Below are 19,414 nucleotides of genomic sequence, written 5' to 3' on the forward strand. Positions count from 1 at the left end.
TTAGTTATGGCCCCACCCACCACTGGCATGTGGCCCTCAGAAGGTTTCCCAGAAGGGAAATGTGGCCCTCAGGCTGAAAAATGAAGCTACCCACCTTCATTATAGCCCAGCAGAACCTGAATGGCATCACCTTGGGCTACCCTGGATGTAGCACTATTTTATTTTATTTTCTAAAGTGCCATTTCCAGACATGATTTAATAATTATTAAAAATATGCACTAAAAATCCAAAATCTAGCAAAACATGAGTGATCTTCCCATCCCCTGTTTTTCGCCTTCCAGTGTTTCAGAGATGAAGATGGAATCTGTCCTGTCCAGCTTGATGAAAGATGACCGTTTCAAGGGGAGCCAGAGGGGAAATAAGGTGAGTTCTTATGAAGAGGGAACCCCTCTCTCCTTCCATATTTCCTTCCTTTCTAGGGAAGAAAGTTAAAAGGTTTGCAGTCCTTTCTCCTAGTCACAAGAGGCATTACTTCCTGGGGTGCTCGATGAGAATAGACCTTACATTGGGTCCACCAGCTCTGCTCTTATACTCTTCACTTAAACCTGGGCTTGAGGATTAGGTGAATGACCTATTCTGGAGGGAGATGTGCCTCTGAAGGACCAGGTTCACAGCCTGGAGGTTCTCCTCCTCCTGTTCTTCCTGCTGCTGCTGTTGTTGTTGTTCAACTTATTATCTGTCCTTTACCAGCAGATCCTAGGGCTGGTTACGGCAATTCAAAATTTTCAGTATTTAAAACAGTCTAAAATGAATTGCAGTCCCAGGAATAGGGTGGGCCCTGAAAGCACATGCCTATCAGGTGTCAAAGAGGTGCATCTTCAGCATTCACTGAAAGCTGTATGGGAAAGTGCCAGCCACGCGTCTGTGGTGAGGAGATTCCACAGAAAAAGTCCTCTGCAATCAATTAATGATGAAGAGTGGGATCTAAATTTGACATTTCATCACCTGAGGATGGTAGTGTTTGAGGAAGGTATAGTGGGAAAGATTAGTAAAAGTCTACACACCTGCCTTAAGTGTTTCTGCCTGGCTGGAATGTGCCCATGGACTCTGGTAATGCCTCTAGCTTGCCTGGATGGAGGACATTGTGTGTGTGTGTGAGAGAGAGAGAGAGAGTCAATGTCAATTAGCATTTGTTCCTGCACCCACTTTTGCTTCTCACTCTGCCTACTGCTGGCATGGTGCTGCTACCGTAGAAGGTTGCCTAGAATGGAATATAGCACTTAGGCTGAAAAGGTCTGAAGAAGTGTGCATGCACACGAAAGCTCATACCAAAATAAAAACTTAGTTGGTCTTTAAGGTGCTACTGAAGGAATTTTTTTATTTTACTTCGATCCAGACCAACACGGCTACCTACCTGTAACCAGGCTGAAAAGGGTTCCCCAACTCTGGTGTAAAGCAAACTATTTGCTTGTTTATCTATGGCAGGCACTCCCAAACTTCGGCCCTCCAGATGTTTTGGACTCCCATCTTCCCCGACCACTGGTCCTGTTAGCTAGGGATCATGGGAGTTGTAGGCCAAAACATCTGGAGGGCCGCAATTTGGGGATGCCTGATCTATGGTGAGTCAGAAGCTCCATGAGGCTTGGAAAGCATTGGAAAAGTGGCTTTTTTTTTTCTTTTTGGCCCAAATGACTAGCATCAATACATGTTGGCCATTGTTAGCTACTAGGGATTGCCTTGAACAGCTGTTTTCCAAAGTTCACCTTGACCTTGCAGCAGATCAGAAACTTGTTATTATTTCTGCAGAAGGGTCCCTGTCCCTGGTATCCTAGAGCCACCCAGTCAGCATAGAAAGGGACCTTTTTTAGCCACTGAGAAGAAGTTTTCCTGCCCTTTGTGCTGATTAGAGCTGATCAACTTGGAAACTGAGCGTTCTGCCTTCTTCCACTTCTTTGCGTGCTTCCAGTTTTTTCAGTGTATGAGGCTTTACCAAATGAACCTCATCATAGCTTTCTCTCCTTGCAGAAGTCTTCACTGATGTCCATTATAAAGACCCCTTTAGAGAGAGAGAGTGTGTCTGTGTGTGTGTGTGTGTGGACTTCTCTGAGGAGCTGATGGAGGAAAAGATGCCGAAAGCACCTGTAAAATGTATTTTTTATCTTTAGGCACATGAAATATATATGCGGCCGCGTCTGGGTGTGTGAATGTTCACCGGCCTACAAAGAGAATACATTTGATCTGCCTGCACTTTTTCTGCCAGGCTGGGGGAGGCTCCGAGCAGGGGGCACGCTCTGTGTGTGTGTGAGAGAGAGAGAGGCTTGGAAGGTGCAGGGCAAAAAGTTGCAAAAAACAAAAATCTTCATTTTTTAATGTATCCCTTTTTTTAAATAAATAAAAAAAGCAAGAGGCATTGCAGTTTGCACCTTGCTTCCTGCCCACCACCAACTGGAAGGAAGATGCCTCCCTTTTATAGTCAGGGCAAATAAAATCCTTCATGCAGCACATAGTTAAACTATGGAACTCACTCCCACAGGAGGCAGTGGTGACCACCAACTTGGAAAGCTTTAAAAGAGGATTAGACAAGTTCATAGGAGTAGAGGGCTTTTTAATAAAATAGCATCAATCAGTTCCAACGAAACCCGTACATGGTTACATGCTTACTTCAGTCGCATCTAAAAAGAAAAGTTGAGTAGGGACTTTTAATCCAATAACTGAATCATTGAATGTAAGCATGAATGGCTGGAGGTTTTACATTTAATGCCATGTCTGTTTACTTAGCTGATATACAGGGACCACACCTTATCAGATTGAACGTATTTATTTTGACCTCTGCCAACCCTCCTGTGTTGCATTAGGTGCTCTAGAAACAGCTGAATCCCAAACATTCCCTTGCCATGCCATCAGAGATGGTCCTCTGGAGTCTTTCCAGTGGGAGGCTAAATCTAAACAGGCATCTATCCTAACTTACGTATCACAGCAGGATATGAATGCAGGGTCCAGCTACAGCAGGAGTTGGGAGACTCAGGTCCAGGGGCCAAGCCGCACTCCTTGCTGGACCTGCATCAAATGTTTTTGCCTGGCTGTGTCCTGTGGTATGACCTAGTTCCCTGACAGTGCCTCTTCAGTCTACCTAGATGAAGGACAGATGGGTGAGCGTGTGCAGAAACTAGCCGGCTGTAGAAAGGTAAATTCTACTTTGGTTGCTCTCCCCACTTTTGCATCTGGCCTGGCCCACCACTAGCATGTGGCCCTCAGGCCGTAACTGGTTTCCCCTTCCTGAACTGCAGCTTCCCTAACATATGGTTTTAAATTGGGGGTGGGAACCGAGGCTCCTCCCAGACTGAGGTTGGTCCACAGCTCCCACCATCCTGGACCACTGGCCAGGACTCCCCACAACATCTGAAGTTGCCTTTATACTGAGTCAGACCATGGGTCCATCCCATTCAGTGTTGACTGCCATCTTTTTGGCAGCATCTCTCCAGGGTTTCAGACAGGTAGTCTCTCCCAGCCCTACCTGGAGATTGCTGAGGGTTGAACCCAGGACCTTCCGTATGCAAAGCAGTTGCTCTCCCATTGCTTTGTGGCCTCTCTCCCCCTTAGGATGTATAAAGCTGCCTAATAGTGAGTAAAACCCTTGGTCTATCTTGTTCAGTGTTGGATACATGGGCTGCCAGCGCCTGCGGGGTTTCTGGCTGTCTCTCCGAGCCCTATCTGGCAATGCCATTGTGGATTGTACCTGGGCCCCTTCTGCATGCGAAGTAGGTGCTCTACCACTGAACTATGGCGCTCCCCGAACTAAGCTTCTAGTCCTCATGTTTCTGAATTAAAGGCTGATTTAAAGCTGCCTTAAATACTTGAGTCAGAACCCAACTGAACATCTAGTTTGGTATTGTCTATGTTTGTCTAGGCAGCAATCCTTCAGAGTTTCATAGATGCTGGGGATTGAACTTGGGACATTCTACTTGCAAAGCAAATGCTCTGCCACAAAGCTGTGGCCTTCCCCTAAACTACAGGTTCCTGGTCCCTATTGTAGAGGTTCAAACCGTAATGTGAATACTTGGTGCTTGTGGTCATTTTTCCTGCAGTGTTAAGTGCAGCTTTAGCCAGTATTTCTTTAGGTGTGCACCTATGATGTGTCAAGCATACACACCTGGAAGTTTGAGGTCAAGTGCAAATGCCGCAAAAATGGGTGGGTTTTTTTTGGGGGGGGGGTTTACAGGTGTGGTCATTGGCTACAACTCTACCCTATGTCCAGGGTGGCTGGTGGTAGAATGTGTGTCTGTCTGTCTGACTGTCTGTCTGCCCTGCCCTGCGTATTTTCCCTTTTCAGCTCTGAGTCAGTTTTTAATTTTAGATTTTTCTTCCTTTCCCCAGACCAGCCACCCTGGAAGGCAGAAATCAAAACATGCCCATTAGAGTGCAGTTTTTAAAAATAAAATCGCTCCCTGGGGGGGGGGGGATGAGAAGATGTATAAAGAGAATGGTGGAACTGTGTTGGTGGGGGATTGATGCTAGTGGCGTGGGTTTCTTCTTTAATGTGTTGTCTCTCCCCACACACATTATTTCCTTCTTTTTTCTTTTTCCCCCTGTTTGTTTGTCTCTCTCTGACCCCCAAACTTGCTTCTCTACCTGCTTGTACTTAGGGGTTTGTGTGTGTGTGTATATACCCTTGATGAAATTGTTTCTTTTAAATAGATATATATAAACAAGTCTTCCTCCCTTCTTTTTCTGGAAAAAGGAGAGATGCCTCATTCTGAAACCTAAAAGGTGGGAAGATTTTTTCGGGGGGGGGGAGGGAGGGAGAAGAATGGTGTGGAAGGAGAGAGAGAGAGAGAGAGAATGAGGAGTCCTTTGTAATATATTGCCATATTATCACTAAATCCCCAGACAGTTGTGGCATAGAAGCAAGTCACCTGTCACTTAAGTTTGAGGTCTCTTTAATTTTCTCCTGGAATTCGCGCCGGGCTGTCTTTAATTTGAGGCCTTTATTGGAATTCGGGAACCTTTCCTGCCTTCCCTGGTGCTCAGATCTATTCTGAGCTCAGATACAGAATGTATACAATAACCATCAGAGGGATTTGGAGAGGGCTGAAGCGCTGTTTATTTAACACTCTGGAGGGATTTTCGGGGTTTATGCCGTCCTCGCTGCCCGCTTTCAATAACGCTTTTGACAACCGTTCTGCCCTTCTCATTAATTTTAAACAGTTAAAACACCGGGAGGGGGGTGAGAGGGGAGGGGGGAAAGTTTTTCATTATTAAAGTGCTTTACTTTTTAATAACAGAGGATTCTGTCCACCGGGGGAAAGGGCAACTCGCTTAATTTCACATTCATATTAAAAAGATGGCAGGAGGGTGACACTCTCTCGCCACCCAGGAGGCTTAAGGAAAGAAAAAAGGTGGATCGGGGTGGTGTGGGCGAAGAACGAGGGGGGGGGAGCAAGGGGAGAGAAGGAAAAGAAGTTTTTGGTGTTTCACAACAGCGGAGACTTGACTCGCTTTAAAAATAATAATTGCATGTCGCTTGTCCACCAGAATGCACAAGGAAGTACATTAATGGACAAATATTCATATATATATAAATAAAAGAACATTGGGTTGCAACCGGTCCTACTCATAGTAAACCCATTGAAATCAATATGCATGACTTTTTATAAAAGCCAGTGTGGTGTGGTGCAGGTGCAGAGTTTTGGACTAGGACCTGGGTTCGGATCACCACCTGGCCATGAAGCTCACGTTGCCTGACCTTGGATCACTGTCCCTGCCCTTTGGCCCATAACCTGTCTATCTCACAGAGTTAGAACCATGTAAGCCTTAGGACCCTCGTACCTACGGGACCGCCTCTCCCGGTATGCCCCGCAGAGGACATTAAGGTCCACAAATAATAACATACTGGAGATCCCGAGTCACAAGGTGGTTAGACTGGCCTCGACCAGGACCAGGGCCTGATGGGATTTCACCATTGGGAGGTCCAGCCGGCAGCTCCCTCTTCGTCTCAGTCCCGGTGATTCCCATGGAACACGAACACGACTCAGGGTCTCAGCAACCTGAGCACGCAATCAGCAGAGATGCCCACGCAGTTTCAGCAGAGATGATAAGGCAGCAGCAGAGAGGCATTTTAAAGTGGTTTATTTACAGCTATATTACAGCATGAAGAGAGAGCGAACGATGCTTTCTCTCTTCCATCAGATCAAACAGCTCAGAACAGAACTCAGAACAGAACCAGTACAGAACTGAAAGTAGAAGTCCATAAAAGGATATACCTAGACATGTGACATATATCAGCAGCAACATGCCTAAGTCTTAAGGTGGAACTGAATCTCCTGACAGGGCCTTCTCAGTACTAGCCCCAACCTGGTGGAACACTCTCTCTCAGGAGACTAGGGCCCAGCGGGAGTTGTCATCTTTTCGTAGGGCCTGCAAGACGGAGCTGTTCCGCTTGGCCTTTGGACTGACTCAGTTTGACCCCGGTGTTACCCTCCCCTAAGGTTTTATCCTACAGATAATTAAATGAGGTTGCACTTGTAGATTCCTAATTTTAACATTGTATTTATCTGCATTTTAATTGAATTGTTTCTTTTATGCTTGTTTTGATATTCTTGTTGTTAGCCGCCCTGAGCCCGGTCTTGACTGGGAAGGGCGGGGTATAAATATTATTATTATTATTATTATTATTATTATTATTATTATTATTATTATTATTATCACCTTAAGGCCCTTGGAGGGCAGAAATGGTGGGATCCACTAAACAAGCAAACCACGTTGTGGTTTTGTTGCCATTAGGAGGTCTGGGAATCCTATGAAATAATAATGTAGGCTTGTTATTTTCAGTGGGTCTGCTCTGAGTGGAACTTAGCTGGAGACAACCCATTGTGTGTATGCAGATAAAGGCATAACAATAACACTGCTTCAATAGTAAAAACTTTTTTTAAAAAAAAAGTCAGGACTAAATACATCATAACTTTAAACAGCTGTTAAAAACAAAGGTTTGCTGGAAAAGAGCACCATCAACAGGTCACATGCAAGAAGGGGTATCTGAACCAAGAATGGGAAGGTTGTCGCCTTCTAGTAGTTGTTGGACTATGAATCCCATCATCCCTGACCATTGACCAGCATCCTGTAGGGACGTAGTCCAGCACCCTGTAGGGACGTAGGAAAGAAGGCTGGTCCATTAGGGCAAATGAGGCCTTGGCACGCCAACCTCAGACTTCTCTCCACCAGCCAGCCCCTACCTGCTTAACTGCCTTCTTACTTCCAGTGCTGGTGGTAGCCCTGCCTGTCAGCTTCTTCCTCCTAAGTAGCCTCAGTGCGGCCCCTTGTATAATTCAGCAAGGAGGAGGAGATGGGGCTGGCTCTGCTTGTCATTGCCTCTGGTTCCTTCTACTGTTGGGCTTTCTGCCCTGCCAGTTCAAATAGGCACCAGCTGCCACAGGTTAGTCACCACTAATTTGAACAGGGCAGATAATTCCACCTATGGGGCACTGCCCAAGAGGAGGTCCCCTTTGTGCATTTTTTCTGCTCATGAACTGTCCTTCTGTTTTAATTACACACACACACAGCAACATATCTAACACTTCCACCCCTTTAACTCCATATTTTGGTATACAGTGGTCCCTCGACTTACGAATAACTCGACATCCGTAGGTTTCGACTTACGAGCGGGACAAATGGCCGCATGCTTACGAATTTTTCTACATCCGAACGGAAACTGTTGGCGGTTTTTAATGCGGTTTCCTCGACTTACAATTTTTTTAATGCGGTTTCCTCGACTTAGAATTTTTCTGAATATTTTTTTCCTATGGGAAGAACTTTTCGACCTACGAATGTGCATTTGGAACGGATTAAGTTCATAAGTTAAGGGACCACTGGATATTGCAAAACTTTTTCTCATTGCTAAACAATGTAGCCAAGCACCCTTAGTTGTTTGAAATCTGAATTGGTTTTCAGGATTGCATTGTAAACAACGTAAACGCCACACAGAAATTGTCCATTTAAAAGCACACTCCTCGAGCCATTGCCACAGAATGTGCTTTTTGGAATATATGGAATTGGAAGTGTCTGAGAGTGTTAAGATTTTTCCACTTTTGGTGAGACCAGCCAGCAACCTGGATTTAGTTGGAACAGTTAATGCTGTCTCCTCACAAACGATGGTTTGCAAATCCAGATCTAGGCTCGGAAAAATGCACTCCCTCCTGAGTAGAAATTTATGCTTAGTGCAGGCAAAGTGCAGCCCAGAATCATGCACTTCAAAGTCCTCCTGATAAATCAGTAGGATTTGGGTTGCAATCCTATACCAGTTTACCTGGAAATAAGCCCCACTAAACTCAGTGGGACTTACTTTTGGAGTCTGCCTTATGTGGCATCAGAATATTGGTCCATCTAGCTCAGGATTGTCTACACTTACCAGTAGCAGCTCTCCAGGGTTTCAGGCAGGGGGCATTTCCAACTCTACAGTACCTTGAAATGCTGGGAGTGAACCTGGAACTGCCTACATGCAAAGGACAATGTTCTACCACCAAGCTACGACCTTTGAACTGTTAAGCTCCTACTTGGCCATTCCCCATTGCACTCAATGTGAACTGTTGGAAGTGTTCAGCTTTGGTTGAAGCATGCCTTCCTACAGGAGCAGCCAATGTAGTGCCCACTGTCAACCCCCTTCATCCCCTGGCCATTGGCCATGCCATCTGCTGGGGCTCCTGGGAGATGGAGTCCAAAAACATCTGGAGGGCACCGTATTGTCTGTCACTCCCCAACTATATTGTGAGTGACACACACTTCTGTCTATCATGAGATACCATGGAGTGCACCTCTGAGGGTGAAGTCAAACTGCTGGAGAATCACAGCACCTGCTGTGGCTGCAGAGGCCAGTAGCTCATAATTGCTGCCTCACACATTATTTCTGCAGCTGTAGCAGTACTGAAGTGACTCTGGGGCGCAAGTGCAAGTACAGTGGTGCCTCGCTTAACGAATGCCCTGCTTAACTAAATTTCCGCTTAACGAAAGGATTTTTCGAGCGGAGCTTGCCTCGCTAGACGAATGCGTTTTACGAAAAATTCGTCTAGTGAATCGCGGTTTCCCATAGGAATGCATTGAAATTCAATTAATGCGTTCCTATGGGCAAAAAAAAAAATTCAAAAAAAATACAATGCATTCCTATGGGATTCGCTAGACAAATTTTTCGCTATAAGAAAAGACCCGTGAAACGAATTAATTTCGTCTAGCGAGGCACCTTCTCCAAAAACACTAGCATTTTATTAAATGCTTATATAAGAAAACAATTCAGACAAAATGGAAGCTGCTTAACAATTCGATTGCAAAATCCTTAGCTAAGTCTTCCTTGCACTTGTTTACATAGGGATGTATAAAAGCATGAGAAGAGCCTGCTGGATCAGGCCAGTGGCTGACTGGGTGCCTGTCAGAAACCCACAAGCGCAAGGGACTCGCCCTCCTGTGGTTTCCAGCAACTGGCATCCAGAAGCATACTGCCTAGGGCTTGCCGATCAGAAGGTTGGCGATTCGAATCCCTGCGACAGGGTGAGCTCCCATTGCCCAGTCCCAGCTCCTGCCAACCTAGCAGTTCGAAAGCACGTCAGAGTGCAAGTAGATAAATAGGTACCGCTACAGCGGGAAGGTAAACAGCGTTTCCATGCGCTGCTCTGGTTTGCCAGAAGCGGCTTAGTCACACATGACCTGGAAGCTGTAGGCTGGCTCCTTCGGCCAATAAAGCAAGATGAGCGCCGCAACCCCAGAGTCATCCGCGACTGGACCTAATGGTCAGGGGTCCCTTTACCTTTACCTTTAAAAACAGTCAACAACAGTGATCACATGATGCCAGGAGCAGTATATTTCAGCCACTGAATGTCTGGGTAATACAGGAATGCTTTTAGATTCCTCCTCGTTCTGATGGAGACAGCACATCTTAACAGGGAGGGCATTCCACAAACAGAGAACAGCCACTGATAAGGCCCTGACACAGGTCACCACTTAACCAAGCAGCCCCTAGTGGCGGCACCAGAAACATCATCTCGCCTGCCAGTCATACAGACCATGATGGCTCTTTTCCACCTGCATGGTGTTCCTCTGAATGCCAGCTGCTGGAAATTGCAGGAGGGGAGAGTTGCTGTTGTACTCAGGCTGTGCTTGCAGGCTTCCCATAGGGGCATCTGTTTGGCCACTATGAGAGCAAGATGCTGGACTAGATTTACCATCGGCTGTATCCAGCAGGTTTTTATGATATTGGGGGAGGTTTTCTTTGTTTTAGACATTTTTGCTGTATGGTTGAATTTGTCTAGCTTCGTTCACATCTCAGGAAGGAGAAGGGAGTTGCAACCCCAGAGAGCTTGGTGGCTATCCGTGCAAACTCAAGGATAAGACAGCACAGGCCCTGAATGTGGCCCTCTGGGTCCCTCTCTGGCCCTCGGGAGTTTCCCCACGCCACCCCTCCCCTCCCTGGCCCCAAATACCTGAAAGACTACCTTCTTCCCTACTGATACTTTCAGGCATTAAGATAAGCAGAGGAGAGCCTCTTTATTTGTCCCACCACCTTCTTCAGCTTGGGCTGATAATGATAAAAATTGGTTGGAAAGGCAGCTAGCTCATAAAGGTTTTTAAATACTAAATAACTGATTTGTTCCAACCCCCCCTTGAAAATCTGGCAACCTGGAAAGGGTAGCCTCTGCTTGGGGCATTTAATGTGTGACTTCCTTAATTGACACTTTTGGTACATTTGATCTGTTTTAATGGATGTTTCGTTTCAATGGTTTTTTACTGTGCGTTTTCCCCAGCTCTGTCCCCATGACAGAGCGATTCATAAGCTGAATAAACAGAACTGAAGAACTGGGTATAAAATCTCTTTTGAAACTGCTTCAGTCTTTCTTCTTTCCCCGCCCCCACTTTCTTCGTTTGCTATAGAAGTTCCACAGCAATGACCCCCAGGAAGTGCGACGCAGAGCCACCATCTTGCAGACTGAATTCGAGAATTACGTCCACTCTAATGCAGAAACTGTTCAGCGGGCCAAAAAAGGTTAGGAGTCTTTTTGTTTTTGATAATCTTAGAATGTAGTCCTTTTTTTTAGTTTTAGCAGGAGAGAGGGGGTGATGAAAAACATTTATTATTATTTTTACAATTGCATCATTGAGTGGTGTTTCTTAAAATATTATTATATTTTATATTCCGCCCTTCCTTCTGAAGGAGCCCAGGGCAGCAAGCAGGGTAACTAACAGAACACAATTTAAAAAACCCCAAACTGTTTAAAAACAACCTTCTAAAACCAGCTAATAGGTTTAGGTGAAATGCCATAGGGCAAGGACCATCATTCAATGGTAGAGCATCTGCTTTGGATGCAGAAGGTCTCGGCTTCAGTCCCCAGCATCTGCAGGTAGGGCTGAGAGAGCCTTATGTCTGAAATCCTGGAAAGCTACTTCCAGTTAATGCAGAGAACACCGAGCTTGATGGACCAATGGTCTGGCCCTGTATAAGGCAGCTTGCTATGTTCCTAGATGAACACCCTCCCCCCCCCTTGCCATGAGAATGAATTCCACCCTCTTGTTTTAACCACAGTTAAAGCTGAACACTGCAACTAAACTATGGTTAGTTGAAATCAGAAGCAAAATCATATTCTTCTGGGCATCTCAGAAACATCTTTCTATCATGCTAGACCAGGCATGGGCCACATGTAGCCCACAGAGGCCGTTTATCCGGTCCACGAGCCGCCCGTTCAGCAAATCCCCGCACCGCGGGGACTCACTGAGTGGTGCCAAAAATGGCATCTGCACACGCAGAAGCAATTTCCAGCTTCTGAGCATGCCCACAAGCTGGAAATCGCTTCTGCGCATGTCCAGGCATGCGCAGAAGCAATTCCCATTGCCGCGCTGCCCATGCCCAGAAGCTGGAAATCGCTTCTGTGCAAGTCCAACGAGCCGCCTGGTCACCGAGCCGCCCGTTCAGCAAATCCCCGCACCGCGGGGACTCACTGAGTGGTGCCAAAAATGGCATCTGCACACGCAGAAGCAATTTCCAGCTTCTGAGCATGCCCACAAGCTGGAAATCGCTTCTGCGCATGTCCAGGCATGCGCAGAAGCAATTCCCATTGCCGCGCTGCCCATGCCCAGAAGCTGGAAATCGCTTCTGCGCAAGTCCAACGAGCCGCCTGGTCACCGAGCCGCCCGTTCAGCAAATCCCCGCACCGCGGGGACTCACTGAGTGGTGCCAAAAATGGCATCTGCACACGCAGAAGCAATTTCCAGCTTCTGAGCATGCCCACAAGCTGGAAATCGCTTCTGCGCATGTCCAGGCATGCGCAGAAGCAATTCCCATTGCCGCGCTGCCCATGCCCAGAAGCTGGAAATCGCTTCTGCGCAAGTCCGACGTGTGCCCGCCCACGGACCAGCGTCAGTGGGAATGATCTGGCCCATGGCCGGAAAACGTTGCCGATGCCTGTGCTAGACTGTGGTTCAGCACGGGGGTTGCTGAACGTTTTGAGCCCAAGAGTGAATTTGCAAACATCACAGTCATAATTTGCAAACACAACAACCAATCACAAAAAGCAACATATTCTACTGGCTGCAAGAGAATGCTGCTTTCAGGCCCATTTTCAGCAAGAGGAGGAGCCAGGAAGAAACCTTCTAAATTTTGAACCCAAGGCCGCTCCCCCCCTTCCCCCCCCCTTTTCTACTCTGATGTGGAACCATTGGCATACAACCAGTCTGGAATATGATTTCTCCCCCCCCCCCCACCTCCCATTTTACGGACAAAGAAACAGTGACCCTCCAAATTCTGCAGTCTTCAGGATTTGCTTGGTGGGACTGGGCATAATTGGCCGGCAGGCATCTTGGCCGTGTTCTACACCATCAACAGTGGCATGAGATATCAAGGGTGGGGGTGGGAAGAGGCTCTTCCATTACCAAACCCATATTGGTGCTCGCAGTTTATGCAGTTGAGGGCTCCATAAAGGCAGATGTGATGCTCTTCTCCTGTGCCAGAGCCTGAACCTTTATGCAATGCTGGATGGCTGCAGAGGGGGAGATACCAGCCCCGCATTTCCCATGAATATCTTAAACGCTTCCCTTTCTCTCTCCCTCGCCCTCTGTGTTTTCCCACTTTTACATCCCGTGCAAAGGTGGCTCCTCCTTGCCCTTCCTCCATCGCCCCATCTTTCTTGCTGTCTGCATATGTAGGATTTCCAAACGCCGGCTGGCTTCCATAAACCTCCCTCCATTCTTCCTCCTCGGTTGAAGCCAAGGATGGTGAATAATTAACGCGGCAGCTGGCTCTCCTGTTTATGGCAGGAAATCAAACGGAAACGATGCCAAATGCACAGTTCTCTTTCTCTCTTTCTTAACCTTCTCTCTCCCTCCCTCCCTCCCTCCCCCCCAAGCTCTTCGCTTCAATTTATGTTTTGACCTGGTCGATGTTGTTGGTAGCCAGCGTTGCCTCACAGAACCCTTTCCTAAAGGAGCGGCTACTTTTTAAAAATATCTGGCTGTTCATCCTCACTCTGTTCTTTAGGAAGGGCCCATAGCTCAGTGGTTAGAGCCAGGATGGAAACCCTTCTTGCAGTCCGAGGCCTGTGTTTCCTTCTGTAGAACTGTTTGGGAGCCATGTGGAAACTTGACCACCACTGTTTTCCTAACTCTTTCCCTTGTGGCCGTGGGGGATGCAGGTGGCGCTGTGGTCTAAATCACTGAGCCTCTTGGGCTTGCCAATCGGAAGGTTGGCAGTTCGAATCCCCATGACAGGGTGAGCTCCCATTGCTCTGTCCCAGCTCCTGCCAACCTAGCAGTTTGAAAGCACGCTAGAAAGTGCAAGTAGATAAATAGGTACCACTCCGGTGGGAAGGTAAACGGCGTTTCTGTGCGCTGCTCTGGTTTCGGTGTTCTGTTGCGCCAGAAGCGGCTTAGTCATGCTGGCTACATGATCCGAGAAAAACTGTCTACAGACAAACGCCGGCTCCCTCGGCCTGTAAAGCGAGATGAGCACTGCAGCCCCAGAGTCTTCTGCAACTAGACTTAACTGTCAGGGTCCTTTTTAGAGCATCTGCTTTGCCCACAGAAGTCCCTAGAGTTCAATCACCAGCATCTCCAGATGGTTGAGAACTCTTGTCTGAAATCCTGGGGAGCTGTTGCCGGTCAGTGTAGACAGTGCTGAGCTAGATGGACCAGTGGCCTGACTATGAAGGACCTTCCTACATTCCTCTTCAAAGCACATGGCTTCATTGCAGAGCACCTGCTTTGCATGCAGAAGGTCCTGGTTCCAATCCAGGTAGGACTGGGTGAAACCTCCTGTTTGAGAGTTGCTGGAGAGCTGCTGCCGGTCAGTGTAGACAACACTGAGATGTATGAACCAATGGCTGACTCTGTATAAGGCACTGGGAATTGTGGGGGCAGACTTAAAATGGCAGGCACTTGCTGGTTCAAAGGGGGTGTTTGCTGGTGCTCTGCAAAGGCCCCAAGGGGAAGGTTGTAGAAGAGACACAGGATTTAGCTTCATGAGAATCTCTTGCTTTGTTGTTATTGTAAAGAAATGAAGTTTCTAGCCCTGAGAAGCACATAGAGAGGCGTGGCAGAATAGTGTATTTGGTGGCTGTGGACCCTCAGTGCCCTTTCCTACCGTGACTAGTGAAGCCAGAGTGAGTCATGCAGAATGCAAGCGATTTCTGCAAATCTGCCTAATTTATATAGTCGTTAGAAACTGTGACTGGCATGGAATCTGGATCACCTAGGTGTGGAGTTTTAGTCTCATTGTGGAATGCATGCAGACTCCTGCAGACTGCGGGCTCTGACACTTTTTGTATCTTCTTGACAATGAGGCCAGGGATGTGGTAGTTGTTACCACGCAGTACAGTGGTAGAGCACCTGCTTTGCATGCAGAATATCCCATGTTCAATCTACAGCAGCATCCCCAGGTGGGATTGCGAGAGAAATGTTCATAGGCAAGTCCACTAATTTCAGTGGCTCTACGCTGAGTAAAACCTAGCTGGCTAAACTAGGTCTCAAACCCTTGGTGATTTAGGGACTTTGCCTGCATGTGAAGACAGACTGGGGGATTAAGCGGACAGGACTAACAGTGGGTCCAACGGTCAAGGAGGTGATTTCTGCACATGCTGTGAGTGGGGCTTGTCAACCTTGGAAGATAGCCCATCTAGGAGGAATACTCTGATCCTAAATCTCCAGTGCCTCCAGCTAAACTCATTCATGAAAAAGGCTTTGGGAGTAAACCCCGAGGAAAAATCCATACTCACTGCCTTGTGGGCTATCTTTGGGAGAAGGGAAGGCTAAGGAGTAAACCCTACACAAATTTTTTCATACATTTTATTCTTACGTGCCCAAATATAATATGCAAAGTTATGCATTATAGCTGTACTCCAGATCCCCCAGAACCAATCTGTCAGAGGTGGTTTACTTTGAATTGCATATATCCAAGTTCCACTGAGAGTGGCCCTATTCAAGTTCATGGACCTAAGTGGGCTATGTCCATTAGTTTCAATGGGGCTACTCTGAGTAGGACTAACATTGGATACTCCTCCACCCTGCAATTCATGGGATCTGTCATATTAGCTACCATTAGTAGTTGCTGCTCTCCCCACAAAGGTTGACCACGGCATGCTCAATTCTGTGTTCTGGTGGGATGCACATTCAAACTGGGTGCAATGAGAAGGGAGGGACCATTTCAGTGGTAGCTCCAGAATAACCTCCTAAAGGAGGTTTGCCAGCCGTGTAGCTTCCTTGCTATTCAGGTCAGAGTCTCTATTGGTTGTTACCACATAGCTCCTGTTCACTAGAAACTGTGCATTCATTATTGTAAATCCCCCTTCCAGCTGAGATCAGACAGGCCCCCCCCACCCCCACCTCTCTGCTGAACTTCAGATATTTAATGTAGACCTTCCTATTCAGAGTTGTGTTGTACCTTTTTATGGGGTGGGGGTTACCTATGAACTTGGCTTGTTGTTTTTTAAACGCCATATTAATCTGATTGCTTAATTGTTTTATTGATTGCTCTGTAAGCCTCTTGTGACCACCTACGGACCTACGGTCAGGCTGTTGAGTAGGGGAGACAGTGGCTCTGAACCTGCTGGCTGCTTTTTTCATAGACCTCTGCCTCTTGCTTTTTTATATATAAGGTTTTTAGATAAAGATTTTCCTGGTGTTTTCTGTATTGCAGTCATTCACCTTGAGCTGAGGAAGGGAAAACACAGGTGTGCATATCCACACACGCCACAAAAATGGCAGACTCTGACTTCTGTTTCCTGCTCCCCACCCCCCTGGCCACCACCGCCGCCCAATATGGACTAGGAACTTGCTTTGTGTGGTGGAGTGGGAAAGAAGCAGAGACATGTAGGCAAGCCCCATAGCTGCCAAGTTATCCCCTTTTTAAAGGGATTTTTCCTTATGCTGAATAGGCTTCCTCGCGAGAAAAGGGAAAACTTGGCAGCTATGAAGCCCGGAGCATTTCTGTGCTTTGATCTGAGCAACTCTTGTCCATGTGGCTTTTGAACCACCTGTATGATGAAGTTGGGCCTGAAGTCGTGACTGAACATCTTAAAATATCAAACATTACCTTTAGAAAGGTTGGCAACTCACCCCCCCCACACACACACACCCGCCGGTAATTCCCCCTCTCTTTCTTCCTGTATTCCCCCTCCCCCACCAGACGGGTCTCTAAAAAATTGATGATGTGAAATGAGAAGAAGGGGTTGCAACGCTCTCTCCTTCGTTACTCCCTCATTGATTGGGAAATGGTGTTCGCTTTGCTTGGCAAACAGAGCTTTGATGGATTCCCAGAGTCCTTCCAGGAACTGATCTCGCTAAAATGACATTTTTATTACTGTTCGTAAACCCCAATCTCCTGCCACCCCTGAGAGATTAGGCTTAAGCTATGGGCAAACGTGCTGGTCTACTGACTCAGTGAGGAAGGGCAAAAAAGACTGGTGGGGGAGTAGTGTTAGGTTTTGATGCAGTTAAGGGACTGGGGTGGTCTGGGGTGGGGAGGCAGGGGCCTGAGATGAGGGTAGGGAGAGAAAGTTGGGAGGGGGTCCTGAGCTGCATCACTGGTATTTATTTAAAAACCAGAAATGTGATAATTCTGGAGTGAGAATTGGAGGAGAACGAGAACTGGGGGCTAACCCTGCAAAGCATGAAATCTTCATTGGCCTCCTTTGCAAGTATACGCACCTACATAGTTTTATTTGTATGCCAACTTTCCACAGTTCAAACCGTGCTCAAGGCGTCTTACAGCATGAAACGAATTCATAACTACAACATAGTAGAAGTAGTCATGAACAATAAATAAAACATTTTTAGAAATACACAACCGGACTGAACAATTTCCACATAAATCGTAACAAGATCTAAAATAAAGATTAAAAAAAACCTCAACAGCAACAACCCCCCAAAACACCCCAGGCCAGGAATCTGTTAAGCAGCCTCAGCCCCTGGATCTTATCTGGAGTTGGGCTATACCCCCAGGCCAGGAGGAAAATGGTTTGCAAGTCTTCCAGGACTCACAGCCGAGAGTTTAGAAGTGCCCAGTGGACATTGCAGTAGCTTGTCCCTATGGTGGCCTGCAAGAGTAACACAAGGCATTTGTTTGGTTTGTAAAAACTTTTTTAAAGAAGTGTTTGTGCTGCTTTACAGCTGATTTTTCTCCATCTGGGCTCAACCGAGAGGGAAGGGCAAGCCTCGGAATGACACTGAAAACTGTAAGACAAGGATTCTCGAACTATGTCCGTGAGCTTCACTGTGTGTCTGCGGATCTCTGGTTGAAGACATTAGGCGGACCTTCCATCACATTAAACATTCGCATTGATTTTTAATTGCATTTTGATTTCTCCTTTTATTTCTTCTTGTTGTATTTTATCAAATCACAGTTTGGAATTGCCTGGATTCTGTGGGATGCAAATCATAACACAGTAGAATTCAATATAGAAGAAACAAAAGGAGCAATAAAAATACAGTTGAAAACCATCCAGGCTCTAGCACGCCATTTGGCAATTGCTACAACAGGCAGAAAAATTACTAAGTCGCCTGCCAAGACCTTCAGCGGTCTCCAAGTTGGGTGGGGTGAGTTTGGGAGCTACTGATACAAGGGACTTTAATAAAAGTAGTAAGCTGCCCAATACCTTATGACGGGAAAAGGACAGGTGATAATTCAAGCGTTACAAATAAATAATTCATAATACAGATTGTAGATAATATGCATAGGGCTGAATTGTACTCTTGAGTAGACCCATTAAAATTAACACACCTTAAGTTGGTCACATCTTTTGATTTCAGTGGGCCTACTCTGAGTAGGACTAACATGGGGGACAACCTGCTATCACTAATTATTTGAGACAGATCTCTCTCTCACACACACGCGCACACACACACGTGTATATGAATACAGACAACCTCCCATATGTGCATGCTGTATTTGTACAGGAACATGCACACATGCAATGCTGGGAACTCAGAAATGGATCCTGGAAATGGGGAGCATCCTGGAGAGTCCTCCTGACTTGCAAGGAGACCCTCCCCAGAACCTGGAGAAGACATTCTCTTCAAACTTTGGGGAGGGTCTCCTCATGAGCAGGATGCCTCCCTGTCTAGCAGCTGACTACCTTTGCAGGGTAGCAAAGCAGCAGTCACTTCCTTGCACTCAGCTCTGCTGCACCTCCGGCTCGCACATGTAATAAAATTAGTCCCTAAGCCATGCCAATCAGAAAGAAAAAAAACCCAACATCAAACCACATCTTATGCACTTGTGGTTTTTTTTTATAGCAATAAAAATGTGATCCTTTATGTGTCTACCCAGAAATAAGCCCCGTTGAGTTCAGAGGGACTCTTTCCTTGGTATATTAGTGTTGAATTGCAGGCTCAGGTTCTGAAAACCACACATGTTTTAACTGCTGTTGTGACACACAAATGTTGCCCAGTGCAGGGGGTTTATTTTGGTAATTTGATAGTATGTGATTGGCTTATCTGTTTTGGAGGTGATCTTGAGCTCAAGTGAAGAGTGTCCCAACAGGAAGATAATCTCACCTGAGAGGCGATGGCACGTAATCCCTTTTGCAAAGGAAAATTCCCAACTGCCACATTTCATTTTTCTTCCTCCCATTTCCCTCCAGCTCTGCAGTCTTTCATTCGGTCGTATGCAACCTACCCAGCCAGCCTCAAGCACATCTTCCACGTCAAGTCTCTCCATCTGGGCCATGTGGCAAAGAGCTTTGGGCTCCGGGACGCCCCTAAGAATCTCAGTGCCACCTCTGCCTTCCCAAAGCAAGCAAAGAACCAGAAGCAGAAAAGGTAAAGGCTCAACTGTGCTTTCCAACTCCATGTGTGGGTTTGACATGGGAATAATGGGCAACCGGTGGCCTTCCAGATTCTCATCAGCCCTTGCAGCTAACATGACGAGCAGCCGGGGATAATGGAACCTGAAACGTGGGAGCCTGTGGAGGGTCACAGGCTCCTCCATTCCAGATCGAAGCAGCAGCATTGCCTA

The 19,414-nt window shown here is 46.7% G+C and overlaps 1 protein-coding gene across 1 annotated transcript in view; it reads left to right on the forward strand.

Moving 5' to 3' along the window:
* Positions 1-19,414, forward strand: part of DDX31 (DEAD-box helicase 31) — a 75,911-nt gene that overhangs the window by 38,482 nt on the left and 18,015 nt on the right. Inside the window, exons 17-19 of the mRNA XM_035102204.2 lie at positions 282-363; positions 10,849-10,960; positions 19,041-19,218. Of these exons, the coding sequence (XP_034958095.1) occupies positions 282-363; positions 10,849-10,960; positions 19,041-19,218 (372 nt within the window). The remainder of the gene's footprint in view (positions 1-281; positions 364-10,848; positions 10,961-19,040; positions 19,219-19,414) is intronic.

Source organism: Zootoca vivipara, chromosome Z, assembly GCF_963506605.1.
Source record: "Zootoca vivipara chromosome Z, rZooViv1.1, whole genome shotgun sequence".
In the NCBI taxonomy this organism is placed as follows: domain Eukaryota; kingdom Metazoa; phylum Chordata; class Lepidosauria; order Squamata; family Lacertidae; genus Zootoca; species Zootoca vivipara.